Raw genomic sequence first — 16613 nt, 5'->3', positions numbered from 1 at the left:
GCAAGAGAAATATATTCTGACTGAAAATCGACCCGACAACTATAACCTTAGATCTAGTCTGTTTATAAGGGTCGCTATATGGCTGAGATAATGCCGATGCGACGTTAAATTTGAACTCACTCACCCCCACTGTTTATAAGGTCACCTCTTGTAAGAGACTGTTGGATTTTGGAAACCAAAATATAACGGGATCGGGTAGTCAGGCTCGCTAGCTTGGTTGGTGCATGTCATCGTTTCCCAATTGAGTGGCCGCCGTCATATGGCTGGAATATTGCTGATTTATTTGCGGCGTTAACAACACAAACCGTTCTGCTACATTTTTATGCTGCACGTGGGTGACCTCCCTTTATGCGAGGAGCTTGTTCCCCACAGCGCCAGAAATATAGGGCTCGCAATATCGCTGCCACAAGTTCCTTGATAGAATCCCACTATAAATTCGGTCATAAGTTGACCGCGAGTGACAGCGTTGTTGCAGTGTGGTATATCACGGTTTATGTGGACTGTGGTGTTTTGTTGTATCATAGTAATTTATTCTCCACTTTAATGAGGTATATTGGGCTTTTACCTCATCATATATTGACCAAGAAGTCACTGACGTTGTCATGTTGGGAGATTAACACTACCGGTACGACGATACGACAGCTTCGCTCCTACACTCAAGCAAGGAGCTTGTTGAATCGGGTATCCTTAGCTAACCGCCCTCTAGAATCACCCTCTGTCTTCAAAATGGGTAAGTCGGGTTATCTACACAATGGTAAGTCGGGCCTCGTAAAGTGACTATTTCATTATCGGTCCCAGCATGGGCCCCGCGGTTCACAAAACAATCGTAGAACTACGACGGGACTTACCTGTACATTGTAATTCCAGAGGAACTCGATGATAGCGTGCATTGGCGGATACAGAGGGAGGGGTGCGGGGGTGCGCACCCCCCCTTTTTATTTCGAAAAAAATCTTTATTTCTGTATAAATTACCACCAAAGACTATAAATAGATCTTAATTGTGCACACCCCCTTTTCAAAAAAGCTCTATCCGCCCATGGCGTGTATATAGATAATCTCACCCAAGTGTCTTTTGATATCAAATATATCAGTTGATAAAAGTGGGAAAACTCCAAAGCTAATTGACGGCAGTCGGGTAGCCCAGTGGTTAAAGCGTTAGCTCGTCACACCGAAGACTCAGGTTGGATTCCCGACATGGGTACAATGTGTGAAGCCCATTTCTGGTGTCCCCTGCCGTGATATTGCTGGAATATTGCTAAAAGAGGCGTAAAACCGATCTCACACCTCACTCACCAAGGCTAATTGATGCATAGTTAGACACGCGTGAGTAGGACTCTTGACCCCAGCAGTGACAATTCACAGAATGTCCAAATGCTAGTGTTTGAATGACATTGTCATATACTTGTTACAAGTGCTGCTCAATAAACAGTGATGTTGGTATTTCTGCTATCCAAAATGTAAAGTGAGGCCATCTTATCGTTGATAATCGTTTTGAGATATAAATGCGATGTTTAATCAATGCGAGCAAAGACCACTTGCAATTTTTTCACATTTACTTCATGCTTGCATTAATTTCAAGATTTACAGTATATTTATTTTTAACTGTGTTTACTACAGAATTAGACCGCCTCCGTGGTCTATTGGTAGAGCATCCGCCCGGAGAGCGGAAGGTCCAGGGTTCGATCCCCAGCCGCATCATACCAAAAGACGTTAAAAGATGGTACTTGTTGTTACCCTGTCTGGCGCTCGGCATTAAGGGGCTAAAACAAGGACTGGTCGGCTCGGAGCCAGTATACTGTGTCTGAGTAGGGTATTCATGTTAAACTGCGGCATGGTATCTCAGTAAGCTAGCACTATAAAGCGGCATCAGTCCGGACTAGTACAAGCAGCCACACAAATACACACACGTACATGCACGTCGCTATAAAAGTGCAATAATCTTGGACGCGACGTTAAACCCCATTTCACCTCACCTTACTACAGAATTGACCAGTAGAAGTATGCAGGTTCAAGTCCTCATGGACACTCACATATATGTAAATGTTACTGATCCCTTTGTGGATTCCTGATTAGGTAGAGCTAAAACATACAGGGACAGATAATGTGCCTATACAGGGACAGAAAATGTCCCTTTCAGCTCGCCTCAGTGAAAGTCAAGTGAGCTTTGTTGTGGCAACCACCTCCATGGTCTAGTGGATAGAGTGTCTGCCCAGAGAACAGCAGGTCTTTGCTTCGATCCTCTGGATCATGCCAAAAGTCACTATGAGATGGTACTTGATGTTTCCCTGCCTATCACTCTGCGTTAAAGGGACAAAACAAGGACTGTTCGGTTCAGAGTCAGTTTAGCTATGTCTGAGTATGGTTTCCATGTTAAACAATGGCATGGTATCTCCCTGGGCCTCACTTTGAAAATAACATTGGTTGCGGCATGTCGTCAGTTATCCTTCAGTTGTTGTAAGTTGCTGTGTCAACTTTAAAGTGAATCAACAAGAAGAGTGAACTTCTAATAAGCCTTCTTTACTTGGGACCATGTGTTTTCATACAAGAGCACGGTTTCTGGTGGTTGGCCATGTGCTGTGCAAGGGAGGTAACCCTAGCTGTAGCTGTATGGCCCTTACCGCTAGTTAAGATATAAATCTACATCCTTTCTCCTTGCACAACATGTATCCTGAGATACATCGTCAATACGATTAGCGTGATTAGTGGAAGATCAGTTGTCATTGTTATGGTTACCACTAGGGCTGCAACGAATAACCTATGAGGCGACTACGATTCGTATCATGAATATAGGGTAATAAATACGAATATTAATTCACGAACACAATAATAAGTCAGCAGTTTATGTATTATTTGTTATATTCAGTGAAACATTAACAACATAAATTATTTGACATGGTTTGTTAATTATCTATATTGTACATTTATATACTGCACTTGTCCAGGTACTTAGTCTTAGTATCTGCTCAAATGCTACAATGACCAGTGACCAAATTCCTGTCAAATTAAATATTATAAGAGTGTTGTCTTTAAAGAAATCTATGCATATCATATGTTCTTATGGATGTTTTAGGTACAGGGTATGCAAATGCACATGATTGCATATTCATAAATATTCGATTCTAGTGGCCACAAATAACGAATTCAATTCATGAATGGATACGGTTTGATTCACCGAATACGCGAGTGAATCGTAACGGCCCTAGTTACCACGACCATGACCACAGCCCCTGTCGCGACCACGACCACTGCTGTGACCACGACCTGAAGATCTATCATTCTTGGCGCTGCGAGAGCGACAAGCTCGCTGGATATGACCAACCTTATTACAGTTGTTACACACAGTGTTTTTGTAATAGCACTGACTGTTGACATGATTTGAGCCCCCACAGTGATCACACTTCCTGTCTGCATTATTTCTCCTGTAATCCTCTCTAATCTTGTGCACTGGCTTTGGCACCTGATCTCCCCCCTTATTATCATGCACTTCCTTCGCAGCCATTTCCATTCCTAAACACAAGGAGTAAGCCTTAGCAAAGTCCAATGTTTTCTCAGTTAACAGTCTTTTTTGCATTGCTTCATTGTTGATACCACACACTAGACGATCCCTTAACTGAGTCTCTTAATCAGTATATTCACATGTCGATGCCAAACGACATAACTCAGCCACATATGTCAATACATTTTCATTAGGCTGTCTATCACGCATATTGTACCTCCTCCTTTCCATCATAATAGTGGGTTTCGGGTGTAAATGTGACTTCATCAGCTGTACTAACGCATCATAAGAATGATCGCCAGGTTTCTGTGGCGTAGACAAGTTCCGTAGTAACTTGTATGACTTCGCACCAATCACACTCAATAGAATAGCACGTTTCCTACCCTGATCTGTAATTTCGTTTGCTGCGAAAAAATGTCCAAGTCTCTCGACATATTCATTCCAGTCATCAGTCTGAGAATCATATTCATCTATTTTGCCAAAGGTAGCCATGTTGTTTTGAATACCGAGGGAACGCACGTGGTCTGATCAAGATCGTTGTTACAGCTTGCCGGCACGACAAACTAGCTAAATTGACCTCGTCGCCAATATATGTGGTAACCCCAGACTACATACAGTCCTATCATCAACAAGACAACCCGGTATTAGAGGGATAGTCAAGATGCACATTTACTCTTCTTGAGTGTTTCGACATACAATCATGGCGGAAGCAGACAGACCGAGGTTCCCAGAAATCCCTGCTGAGGGAGCAGTTATTATGCTTAAGTGGAAATCGTGGGGAGTGGCTTATTGTTTTAAACTGTTACTCTATGACATCAAGTTATTCGGTTGAGTTCCAAGTGAATAGATCTGATGCAAGTATTTGCCAGGGCCTGGTAGGAATCTCATGACATTTGAGAGGCTCCTTCTGCTGTTGAGATTTGCAGCTGTTGCACACTGCACATTCAGCTACCCACTGTTCAATGTCAGAGTTCATGTTACACCAATACAGGACAGACATCTCTTGCTCTTCCTTTACACCGCTCTGCATTGAGGTGTCCTTGATGAATATGTTTCATGTAGTCATGCCGCAGTGATGTAGGGACAATGACTTTGTCTCCTTTAAAGAGAATGTTGTCGCATTCTGTGATTTCATCTCTGAATGAGAAATATTTCCATGCCTCTGAGTGTACATCTCATTTGTACTGTGGCCAGCCATGTTTGACATATTGGCATATTAATGCAAGTTCCGGATCAAGACCAGTTTCAGCCTTGAGTTGCTCACTTCTGGCATCTGTCATGGGTAAAACTGTCATTACCTCAAATTCCTCATAGTCCGGTACATTTGAATCATCCTTCAAGAAGGCTCTTGACAATGTGTCCGCAACATGAAGTTCTTCACCCTTTTTATAGACTAACTTCAGGATGTACTGTTGCAAACATAAAAGCATTCTTTGCAACCGTGCCGGTGCAGCAAAGAGAACTTTCTTGTATATGCTGATCAAAGGCTGGTGATCAGTCTCTACTGTGACTTCTTTTCCAAGGATATATAATCATGGAACTTCTCACAAGCAAACACAATTGCCAGGAGTTCTTTTTCGATCTGGGCGTAGTTTACTTGTGTTTTCGTCATAGCCTGTGAGGCATGAGCAATGGAACGACCGCTTTGGAGTACAGCCGCACCCAGTCCATTCTTCGAGGCATCACATATTAGTGTGACGGGTTTCTAAACATCATAGTACTGTAGTGTGTTGGGCTCACAAATGTCTCTCTTGATACCATCCAGAGCTTGTTGGTGAGTTTGATTCCAGTGCCACTGAATGTCGCTCTGTAGCAGGTCTCTCAAGGGTGCCACTTTCTCACTGAGATGAGGAATAAACTTGGCAAGGTACGTGACCATACCTAGACATGCTAGAAATCGTCTGAGTGATGGAACGTCATCTGGAGTCCGCATTTCAAAGATTGCCGTGATCTTTGCAGGGTCTGGTTTGACTCCTTGATCAGTTAACAAATGTCCAACATAATTGACCTCTTTCACTTTGAAGTGAAATTTGTCCTTGTTGAGTTTCAGACGTATTTACCCAGCTCTGTCCAGCACTTTCACTGCATTCTTGTCATGCTCGTCTTCGTTTTCACCCCATATTATGATATCGTCCATGATACTCTCACATGGCAGACCACTGAAAAGCATGTCCATGTTCTTCTGGAATACCTCACTTGCTGAGGTGATACCAAACGGCATGCGCAAGTAACGATATCTACCGAATGGCGTGTTAAAGGTGGTAAGCAGTCAAGTCTCATATGTCAAAGGTATCTGCCAGAACCCTTTTGAAGCGTCCATTTTGGTGAATATCTTTGCTGATGGCATTCTCGACATTATTGCCTCAATCGTTTTCATTGGATAATGTTGTCTCATCAATGCACGGTTGAGATCTTTGGGGTCAATACATATCCGCACACTGTCCGAACCCTTTTTCTTTGCCACTACCATTGCTGACACCCAATCAGTTGGTTCGTTGATTGGAGCTATCACTCCTTCTCCAATCATTTTGTTTAATTCTGCTCTTATCTTTTCTCTCATGGGTATAGGAACTCTACGTGGAGGTCTGACTACCGGAGATACATCAGGATCAAGTTACGCATTATACGACACAGGCAAGTTTCCAAGTTTACCATCAAACAATTTGGGGTATTTGTCAATAATGTCCTGTTTGGTCATTCTTGTTTCATCTTTCACATCATGGATGTCAAGTTTCACCATTCCCAAGGCAATGCTGTCTTGTATGCCAAGGATGGGTTTCACTGGGCTGTCAGTAATGTGGAATACTAGTTTGTGTAGTTTGCTCTTGAAGCCAATATTCATTTTGCATGTGCCCAAAGTCATCATGGTGTCACCACTGTAAGCTACAAGTTTGACTGATCCTGATCTGGAAATCAGTTCTTTGTCTCTCATCTGTTTGAACAAAGAGAGAGGCATCACATTGCATTTAGCACCGGTGCATGCTGCTTTGTAATTGTTGTATGTGCTTCTGATGGCATGTTGTCTATACCATCTATCTCTCTAGTGTCAATAAACAAGCACTTATTTTCATCTTGTTCATACCAGTCGTCTTGAGTTTCACAATTACCAACTGGCTGTAGATCATGGATGGTTCGCAATCCTTGATACTTTGGTGGCCTGGCTCATGCATGAAATCTACCCCTGCCTCTTGGACTTGATTTCCATGTCAAATTTCCACTGGCACTGTGACTGTATGTCTCCTGGCAAGAGGGACTGGACTGACAAACTGACTGGAAGTGGTTGAAATTGTGGCATCTGTGACACCTTTTTCCAAAGGCCTGGCACCGTCCTTGTGAGTGTTTCCACCCACAGCGTCTGCAGTCTCTCATATTAGTATTTCCTTGAATCGGGTGTGATTTAAAACTTGGTTTCTTTTGACTCACAAAGTCAACTTTTGTTAGTTTCTGTGTAATTTCTTGTACCCCTTTTTCTGATAGTTCGTTGACATTACACAAGGTCACAGCTTTAGTTAATGTCAGGTCTGTCTCCTTCAATAACAATTTTCTCAAATGATCTGATACTTTTCCACATACGATTCTATCTCTCAACATTTCATTTTTTAGAACTCCATAATTACACGTATTTGCTTTGGTGCGTAAGTCTGTGTAAAATGTTTGAAAACTTTCACCTTTCACCTGTGTTGAACTTGAATCTTTCGATTGTCGTGTTTGTCTGTGGCAAACAAAATTCTCCAAATTTTCATTTCAGGCATTTATATGATTCTCAGATTCACCTTCAAATGTCTTTTCTTTCTCTACTGCTTGTCTGCCGGCAATGTTCAGAAACACATATGAACGAGCTTTGTCGTTCTTGTCAGCGTGCGCCGCTTTCATGAATATGGAAAACCTGAGTTCAAATTGCCGCCAGTTGTCTGAGATGTCTCCTTCGAAGGATAATGGTGCAGGTTTGTTAAATGCATCAGCCATCCCGCTTCTGACACCATGTTAGTTGCTGTGTCAACTTTAAAGTGAATCAACAAGAAGAGTGAACTTCTCATAAACCTTCTTTACTTGGGTCCATGCGTTTTCATACAAGAGCATGGCTCTCGGTGGTTGGCCATGCTGTGCAAGGGAGGTAACCCCAGCTGTAGCTGTATGGCGCTTACCGCTAGTTAAGATATAAATCTACAGTCGTTACCTTTTACATTTTGACATCTCTGAAATGTCAAAGACCCTACTGGTATGTGGACAATGGGTATGAAACATCATTTTAATAATCTCAACTGTGGTGTTTTTAAAAATTGCTCACAGAATTCTGATCCGACTTTAAAAATGCCATTGAATATGTATTGCTCATTACTCAGGCATATCTGCAAGTATCATAAAAATATTGCAAAAACATGTCTTATTTGTTATGACATATTCCATGTTTTTTGGCATTTTCCAAACTTCTATCTTTGACTTTTGAGTGATCCTGCTTTAAACAATATTTTTTCATAATTCAGGCAAGCTGAAGAGCCTTTATTGTGGCTTATCTTTTGTCAAGGGTGCCACGGGGCACGCAGAGATGTTGAGATGTGCCCCTTGGAATTAAAGTGTGCCAACTAGAAGAAGAAGTTTCATCCATCATTGAACTTGTTGAATGTCTTTTCACCGGTGCTAAATAATAAGCAATTTTAGTTTTGAAAGTTAGCCCCAGCCTCTCTTTTACATTGAGACTGATCATATTTTTTTCAGTTTCTGAAAACCAAAATCTTAATTTTGTTATTCATACTGTGATTTTATGAAGATTATTCACAAGTTTAACACTTTCAGGGATTTATTTAGGATTCCAAACTAAGGGCCCTTGGCAAAGTTGTGAAGTTGTTCGAAATTTGATTATTGCAAATGATCTTATTTTCGTAAATTCTTAGAAAGTTTTAATTTTAAATGGGTTTTTTTAACTATCATTTGGTGCAGACTTGGAACCAAATATCAGCCTCTGAGCAGGTGGAGAGAAGCCGCTGAATTTCGATGTGTTTGTCACATCTATTTGTGGTTTCATTTGATATACATTGATTATGATCTCAACTCTATCTTTATGGAAATGCAAATGCTACAGCAAAAATTAATTGAGAAATTCTAACATCTGTTCATAATTTCATATCAGCCTCTGGCAGGTTTCCAAACTTTGTCTAAATGCTAACTATCGTTTAATTTCTCATGTTGCTGATTTTTGCTTACAGCATTTTACAGCACATTCAGAGTCGACAACTGTGTTTTATGCAAAAATAATACTTTATTACTTACCCTGGAATGCAGAGCTCAAAATAAGCTGCATATTTGCATAAAATATGCATAAAATATACTGAAATATGCAGACAAATCAAATCCAAGTTTACGCAGACAGGTATACTACTTTTCACATAGTTTTAAATGATTTACAGGGATTGCTACGAAACAGGTTTTAAGTTAAAAACCCAAATGTAAAGAAAAAGATCGGGGGGGGGGGGGGATTTGAATACCCTCTAAAACTTGTGGATACCCAATCATAATCAAACCCTTAGGTAAAATACCCAAATGGTACTAAAAGCTTATCTCGAGCTCTGCTTGAGTGTACATTATAACTGATGACAAAGTATGACAACTGTAGTGGTATTCACATAAGTCCTTACTAATTTACCAATCCAGTGTCACACATTCTGTGAAATAAATATGTTTAAAACACATACATTGTCTCACGGTTACTAAACAGGTTAATCTATAAGCAGCGACAAGTGTATATCTGGGAAATAAGCTATTAGTACATAAGCATGTTGCGAGAATTTGTGGACACCACATCAAATTTGTAAGTATGTTTCAGGTAAATGTAATATTAAATGGTGTGCTATCATGCTAATGAGATTTTATCATGCATTATCAATGCTATCAGAAAACATGCTGCAACATATGCTTCATTCATAATTCATTGTGTGATATGGGATCAACTATCTACAAAGTAGACACAATTTATAGATAAATTCTTTTTTTTACTGTAATTGCAACGAGGCGGTATAGGCCAAGGTGATGGTACAGAATATATATAGCAGGATTAACAGTAACAACAGCTGCATACATGAGAGAGAGAAACACGAGTAGGTTCCATAATAACATGAGTAGGTTACGTTGTCACGACCAGTTAGCAACCCATGCTTGCCGTAAGAGGCGACTAACGGGATCGGATGGTCAGGTTCACTGGCTTAGTTGGTGCATGTCACCGTATCCCAATGGATCGATGTTCTTGATGTCAATCACTGGATTGTCTAGTCCAGACTTGATTATTTACAGACCGCTGTCCTATAGCTGGAGTATTGCTAAGTGAGGGTTAAACAACAAACGAAAAACACAAAAGAAACAGACTCTGTCATAATTAGCCTTTGGAATTAAATGTTCTTTGGGACATACCGGGTAATGGACAATGGTTGTCCTAAATCAGTCCCTATGACAGTAGACAAAAGATTTAGACACAGTTTGCTGTAGACGGTTATCAAGGAGCAAGTTTTTTTGGTTCTATGTCTCTTTGAAGGTATATGAGACCTATAGTTTAACTTGTGTCTACTTTGAAGGTATATGAGACCTATAGTTTAACTTGTGTCTCCTTTGAAGGTATATGAGACCTATAGTTTAACTTGTGTCTACTTTGAAGGTATATGAGACCTATAGTTTAACTTGTGTCTACTTTGAAGGTATATGAGACCTATAGTTTAACTTGTGTCTACTTTGAAGGTATATGAGACCTATAGTTTAACTTGTGTCTCCTTTGAAGGTATATGAGACCTATAGTTTAACATGTGTCTCCTTTGAAGGTATATGAGACCTATAGTTTAACTTGAGTCTCCTTTGAAGGTATATGAGACCTATAGTTTAACTTGTGTCTCCTTTGAAGGTATATGAGACCTATAGTTTAACCTGTGTCTCCTTTGAAGGTATATGAGACCTATAGTTTAACTTGTGTCCCCTTTGAAGGTATATGAGACCTATAGTTTAACTTGTGTCCCCTTTGAAGGTATATGAGACCTATAGTTTAACTTGTGTCTACTTTGAAGGTATATGAGACCTATAGTTTAACTTGTGTCTACTTTGAAGGTATATGAGACCTATAGTTTAACTTGTGTCTCCTTTGAAGGTATATGAGACCTATAGTTTAACATGTGTCTCCTTTGAAGGTATATGAGACCTATAGTTTAACTTGAGTCTCCTTTGAAGGTATATGAGACCTATAGTTTAACTTGAGTCTCCTTTGAAGGTATATGAGACCTATAGTTTAACCTGTGTCTCCTTTGAAGGTATATGAGACCTATAGTTTAACTTGTGTCCCCTTTGAAGGTATATGAGACCTATAGTTTAACTTGTGTCCCCTTTGAAGGTATATGAGACCTATAGTTTAACTTGTGTCTCCTTTGAAGGTATATGAGACCTATAGTTTAACTTGTGTCCCCTTTGAAGGTATATGAGACCTATAGTTTAACTTGTGTCTCCTTTGAAGGTATATGAGACATATAGTTTAACTTGTGTCTCCTTTGAAGGTACATGAGACCTATAGTTTAACTTATGTCCCCTTTGAAGGTATATGAGACCTATAGTTTAACTTGTGTCTCCTTTGAAGGTATATGAGACCTATAGTTTAACTTGTGTCCCCTTTGAAGTATATGAGACCTATAGTTTAACTTGTGTCCCCTTTGAAGGTATATGAGACCTATAGTTTAACTTGTGTCCCCTTTGAAGGTATATGAGACCTATAGTTTAACTTGTGTCCCCTTTGAAGGTATATGAGACCTATAGTTTAACTTGAGTCTCATTTGAAGGTTTATGAGACCTATAGTTTAACTTGTGTCTACTTGGAAGGTATATGAGACCTTTAGTTTAACTTGAGTCTCCTTTGAAGGTTTATGAGACCTATAGTTTAACTTGAGTCTCATTTGAAGGTATGTGAGACCTATAGTTTAACTTGTGTCTCCTATGAAGGTATATGAGACCTTTTGTTTAACTTGAGTCTCCTTTGAAGGTATATGAGATCTATAGTTTAACTTGAGTCTCATTTGAAGAAGTGGGAGAGGGATTAGGAATGGGTGCTGTCCATCACTTTTTTTTCTGTGGCATAATTCAAGTCCATTCAATATTCTTAATTAAACTTTGCACAGATGAACTGGTGCCTTTTGCTTAAAGTGGGGGTCCACAACAATAAATTTAAAGGGTCCTTGCAGGCAAGATGAGGGTTCTGTAAAGTAATGAAATGGTGTCGTGTACTGTACATTTAGATCATTACTTTAGAGCCTGGAATGAATCTGTGATCGTGTGGACAGTGATAATGATTGAAGTGTGAAATGACAGACGCCCTAAACTGCTCTTGATGCACTGTTGGTACAATGAATATTGTTGTGCATTCCTCGGGACACAGTAGCCTAGTGGTTAAAGCGTTCGCTCGTCACGCCGAAGACCCGGGTTCGATTCCCGACATGGGTACAATGTGTGAAGCCCATTTCTGGTGTCCCTCGCCGTGATATTGCTGGAATATTGCTAAAAGCGGCGTAAAACCATATTCACTCACTCCTCGGGACACAGCATTTCCTTTTTCTGTGTCCATTCTCTACTTTTGCGTTCTGGACGTCCATTTGTGACCTTGAAAAATATCCAGAACTCAGTTGAAAAGCATTGCCCTTCTGTGACGTGTTTCTTCTTTTCTCCTTACAGACCCAATGGCTCCACCTGATGGGAACAGGGCGCTGCCGCCAATGAAGCACTTCTACCGCAAAGTCCTCCCGCAGTCCTGCATCTCTTTCTCCTCCGAGGATGGCAAGAAGTTCTTCAAGGCGGCCATTTTGGAAGGGAATATGGAATGTTACTTCAAGCTTGCTGCACAGTTTCGGACTCAGGATGAGCCTGCGTTTTGTGGACTGTCCACTATGGTGATGGTCCTGAATGCCCTTGACATTGACCCCGGTCGCATTTGGAAAGGGGTATGGCGATGGTATCATGAGAACATGCTCGACTGCTGTGTGCCCTTAGAAGTCGTGCAACAGCAAGGCATCAATTTTGACCAATTTGTCTGTGGGGCCAGATGTAATTCTCTCGACGTTGAACCAACGAGGATGGAAGAGGGTGTGATGTCTGTTGAGGAGTTCCGAGAACTGATCAGAAACTACACGAAGAGGGATGATGCATTCGTTGTACTGTCATATTCTCGCCGTACCCTTGACCAGTCTGGGGAAGGCCACTTCTCTCCAGTTGGAGGCTATCACCCTGGGAAGGACCTGGTGTTGATCCTGGACACCGCCCGGTTCAAGTACCCACCACACTGGGTGCCCCTGGACCTCATCTATAAAGCAATGAAAGAGATCGATCAGGACACAGGTGACTATTTTGTGTAGTATCCTCCACAGATGTACAGGGATGTTGGGATCCTAACTACCATTTAGCACATTCACTTAATTTGAACACAGGTAGCCTGTTGGGATTCCAGGTCAAGATAGGCTGATTCTGTTGGTTTGTTGTTTAACACTGCACACTACAATATTGACAGTGGTCTGTAAATAATCAAGTCTGGACCCAATCCCATTAAAATCAGATCTTAGTCCTCGCTACAGCTAAACAAAGATCTGAAGACATCCCATTAGGGGTCACGTCAGAACGACCTTTCATCCGATCAATCAGAGCATCGCTTACCAGATTATGAAAGTGACAGTTGGAATGTGATTGGGTGACACAGGGTATTCCGAACGTTAGTTATGGCTTTAACGACTGAATGCTTACAATCTAGACAATCTATTATCCATTCCAGAATGTTTTTTTGTTCAGGTTTCAAATTTGTAATCGCGAATTTGTCAAAATATGTTTTAAAGCATAATCGCCAATTTGAAATTAGTGCCGTAAAGCACGAGAAAGCTGCCTTCTGATTGGTCATTCCATTGGTTGGTCAAAGTTTGCACAAGGTTGGTCTGACATGACCCGTAATGGGATGTCCTCAGTTCTTTGTTTAGCGGTAGCGAGAACTAAGGTCTGATTTAATGAGATTGGTCTGGACCAGACAATCCAGTGACTGACATGAGCATCCATCTACACTATGGATATGATGACATGCACCAACCAAGTCACCGAATCTGGCCACCCATTCCTGTTCGTCACTTCTTACGACAAGCATGGTTTGCTGATGGCTGTGATCACTTCTAATCCGGGTTGTCCAATTCAGTCGCCTCTTTCGTGCTGGGTGCCGGGGACATAGTGGCATATCCTACCCTGTTCGCCATGGCTGATTCTGTTTCATCTTACATGGATTGTTGTTCATGCTTCCAGTCACTGGTTCGAATATTTACAGGTCGTCATGATATAGCTAAATATTGCTCCCTCTCTCTCAAACGCAACTCCGTACTTCAATAACTGCAACTCCATCTATGTGTGCAATTTTTTCATTACAAGTTTCATTCTACAATGTGTGAAGCCCATCTGGTATGCCACGGTCAGTCACAGGTATCAAATCACAATAACCACCTCTGATTTAAACAGCCAATGTGTGAGGCCCATCTGATATGCCCCTGTGCTGTATTGCTGTAATAGAGCTCAAAGTGGATTTCCATATGTCAATCAGAGGTATCAAATCACAATAACCACCTCTGATTTAAACAGCCAATGTGTGAGGCCCATCTGATATGCCCCTGTGCGGTATTGCTGTAATAGTGCTCAAAGCGGACCCCATATGTCAATCAGAGGTATCAAATCACAGCAACCACCTCTGATTTGAACAGCTAATGTGTGAAACCCATCAGTGGTATTCTATGATATTGCTCAAAGCAAACCCCATGGGGATTCCAAGTTGAACGCCCACAGCGTTATTTGCTAATATATTGGCTAGTGAACAATCCCAATTCGAACCGCTTCTGATTGATCAGTGAACAAAACACTTATTTATTCATGTATAATACACACTTGTGTGTTACATGCATCCTTAATTATGGGCAAATAAGTTCTGGAAAAATATATCTGTCATATAAAAACATTTCAGGCTGTCAGCATAAACCACAAAATTCATCTTTCAACTCTGTTTTTTTTTCACCAAAATAATATTCTAATAAGAGCCCCCTATTTTAAGTTTGAGAGCGCCCTGGGCGCTTATTACATCGATTACGGTAGTTACTTACCACAATGTTGCATCTTTCAGGGAAGCCCCGAGGCTTGATGGTGATGTCACGCAAGAAAGAAAGCCATCCCCTTTTGTTGTTCCGCCTGTCAAGCAACATGAGTGTAACCGCGCGGGTTCTGTTCAATCCAGCAGTCCCAGAGTTTATGATGAAATTGAAGACTCAAACAGACAGAACACTAGAGGAAACATTGTCCGTAGACGCCCTTGCCGACAGAGCTGCTCGGGACATGATTCAAGTTTTGGCTGAAATTAGCGGCCATGTGACAATAATGACCACCCAGCTGGACATCACCTGCCCACAAGATGTGGCTGAAAAACATGAATGTTTCATACAACATTTGATCAAAGCTCTCCAAGAAACTGTCATATTTGAAAAAGTGACGAATATTTGCAAATCTCTTCCAGAAGACAAAATGGAAGTAATGGAGAACTTGTTTGAACCGGCATGGCCTAGTTGTAATGGGAAATGCCAGCCTTTTAACAAGCTAAAATGTGAACACTTTATCACTTTCTTCATCCTCACTTGGCCGTACAGGACAGGGGTTTCAGGGGAGACAACTCTAGCAGCCCTCTATGACCAAATGGTTGAAGATGAGCTGCAGAGGATTTCTGTGGATGTTTTAAGTATGGAGGTGAAGTCATTGAAGGATCAGTTGCATGTTCTTATGGAATTTTATCAAAACAATCCCAAAGGTCCTGAGCCTTGTTGCAAGAAAATAAAACTTTGAAAGCCTTTTCCAATCTGAGGGAACAGTTTATTTTAATTAGTTTACATTTCATAAAAAAAATTAAAAATTTGGTAATGTCATTTTTCACAGTTCTGCATAAAAAAAATTAATAATTTATTCTGTTTTAATTATTTTAATTTAAAATTAAAAATTTTAAAAATTAAAACAGAATAAATTATGAAATAATTTTTTTTTATGCAGACCTGTAAAAAATGACATTACTAAAAAAGATTTGCATACCTAGTGTAGCGGCCAAAAAATTTTAGAGTCCTGTGATGAGATTCGAACCACGGACCTTCTGACGACAGGTCAGACCCCTTGTCCACATGACCAAAGAGGTTAACCCCATCAGCAAGCTGACAAGGTAAGGATGGGATGTGGGATGACTCCACGCCCTGCTACCTACTCCCTTATCAACAGAAGGCACGTCACGGGCCGCATAGTAGGGTACTGAGGCTTATTTTGCTCAAATTTAATATGAACGTGCTCAGCCCCACGCTGGGCGCCAATGTAGCGGCCCTCAAATTTCTGAGTCCTGTGATGGGATTTGAACCACGGACCTTCTGATGACAGGTCAGACCCCTTGTCCACATGACCAAAGAGGTTAACCCCGTCAGCAAGCTGACAAGGTAAGGATAGGATGTGGGATGACTCCACGCCCTGCTACCTACTCCCTTATCAACAGAAGGCACGTCACGGGCCGCATAGTAGGGTACTGAGGCTTATTTTGCTCAAATTTAATATGAACGTGCTCAGCCCCACGCTGGGCGCCAATGTAGCGGCCCTCAAATTTCTGAGTCCTGTGATGGGATTTGAACCACGGACCTTCTGATGACAGGTCGGACGCCTTGTCCACATGACCAAAGAGGTTAACCCCGTCAGCAAGCTGACAAGGTAAGGATGTCATCTGTGGGATGACTCCACGCCCTGCTACCTACTCCCCCGTCAATAGAAGGCACATCCCGGGCCGCATAGTAGGGAACTGAGGCTTATTTTGCTCAAATTTAATATGAATGTGCTCAGCCCCACGTTGGGCGCCAATGTAGCTGCCATACAATTTCCCCGTGATGGGATTCGAACCACGGACCTTCTGATGACAGGTCGGACGCCTTGTCCACATGACCAAAGAGGTTAACCCCGTCAGAACAGAACACAGCCACCTCAAAGGTAAATACCTATACATATATAACCTATATAAGTTCCAGCACTGAAGATGGAGCATCTGCCCATGCAGGCAGGCTTGAGGCTGTTGAAAATA

The 16613-nt window shown here is 41.3% G+C and overlaps 1 protein-coding gene across 1 annotated transcript; it reads left to right on the top strand.

The window, feature by feature from the left end:
• The first annotated feature begins 410 nt into the window (after positions 1 to 410).
• Positions 411 to 15362, top strand: LOC124138280 (glutathione gamma-glutamylcysteinyltransferase 2-like). Its single transcript, XM_046504865.2, has 3 exons — positions 411 to 730; positions 12185 to 12844; positions 14646 to 15362. The coding sequence occupies exons 1-3, from the start codon at positions 544 to 546 to the stop codon at positions 15353 to 15355; spliced, it is 1557 nt and encodes a 518-aa protein (XP_046360821.2). The 5' UTR covers positions 411 to 543; the 3' UTR covers positions 15356 to 15362.
• The last annotated feature ends 1251 nt before the right edge of the window (positions 15363 to 16613 follow it).

Source organism: Haliotis rufescens, unplaced genomic scaffold (genome assembly GCF_023055435.1).
Source record: "Haliotis rufescens isolate VD_foot unplaced genomic scaffold, xgHalRufe1.0.p SCAF_5, whole genome shotgun sequence".
Taxonomy (NCBI): Eukaryota; Metazoa; Mollusca; class Gastropoda; order Lepetellida; family Haliotidae; genus Haliotis; species Haliotis rufescens.
This window is presented reverse-complemented; position numbering and strand designations above follow the sequence as displayed.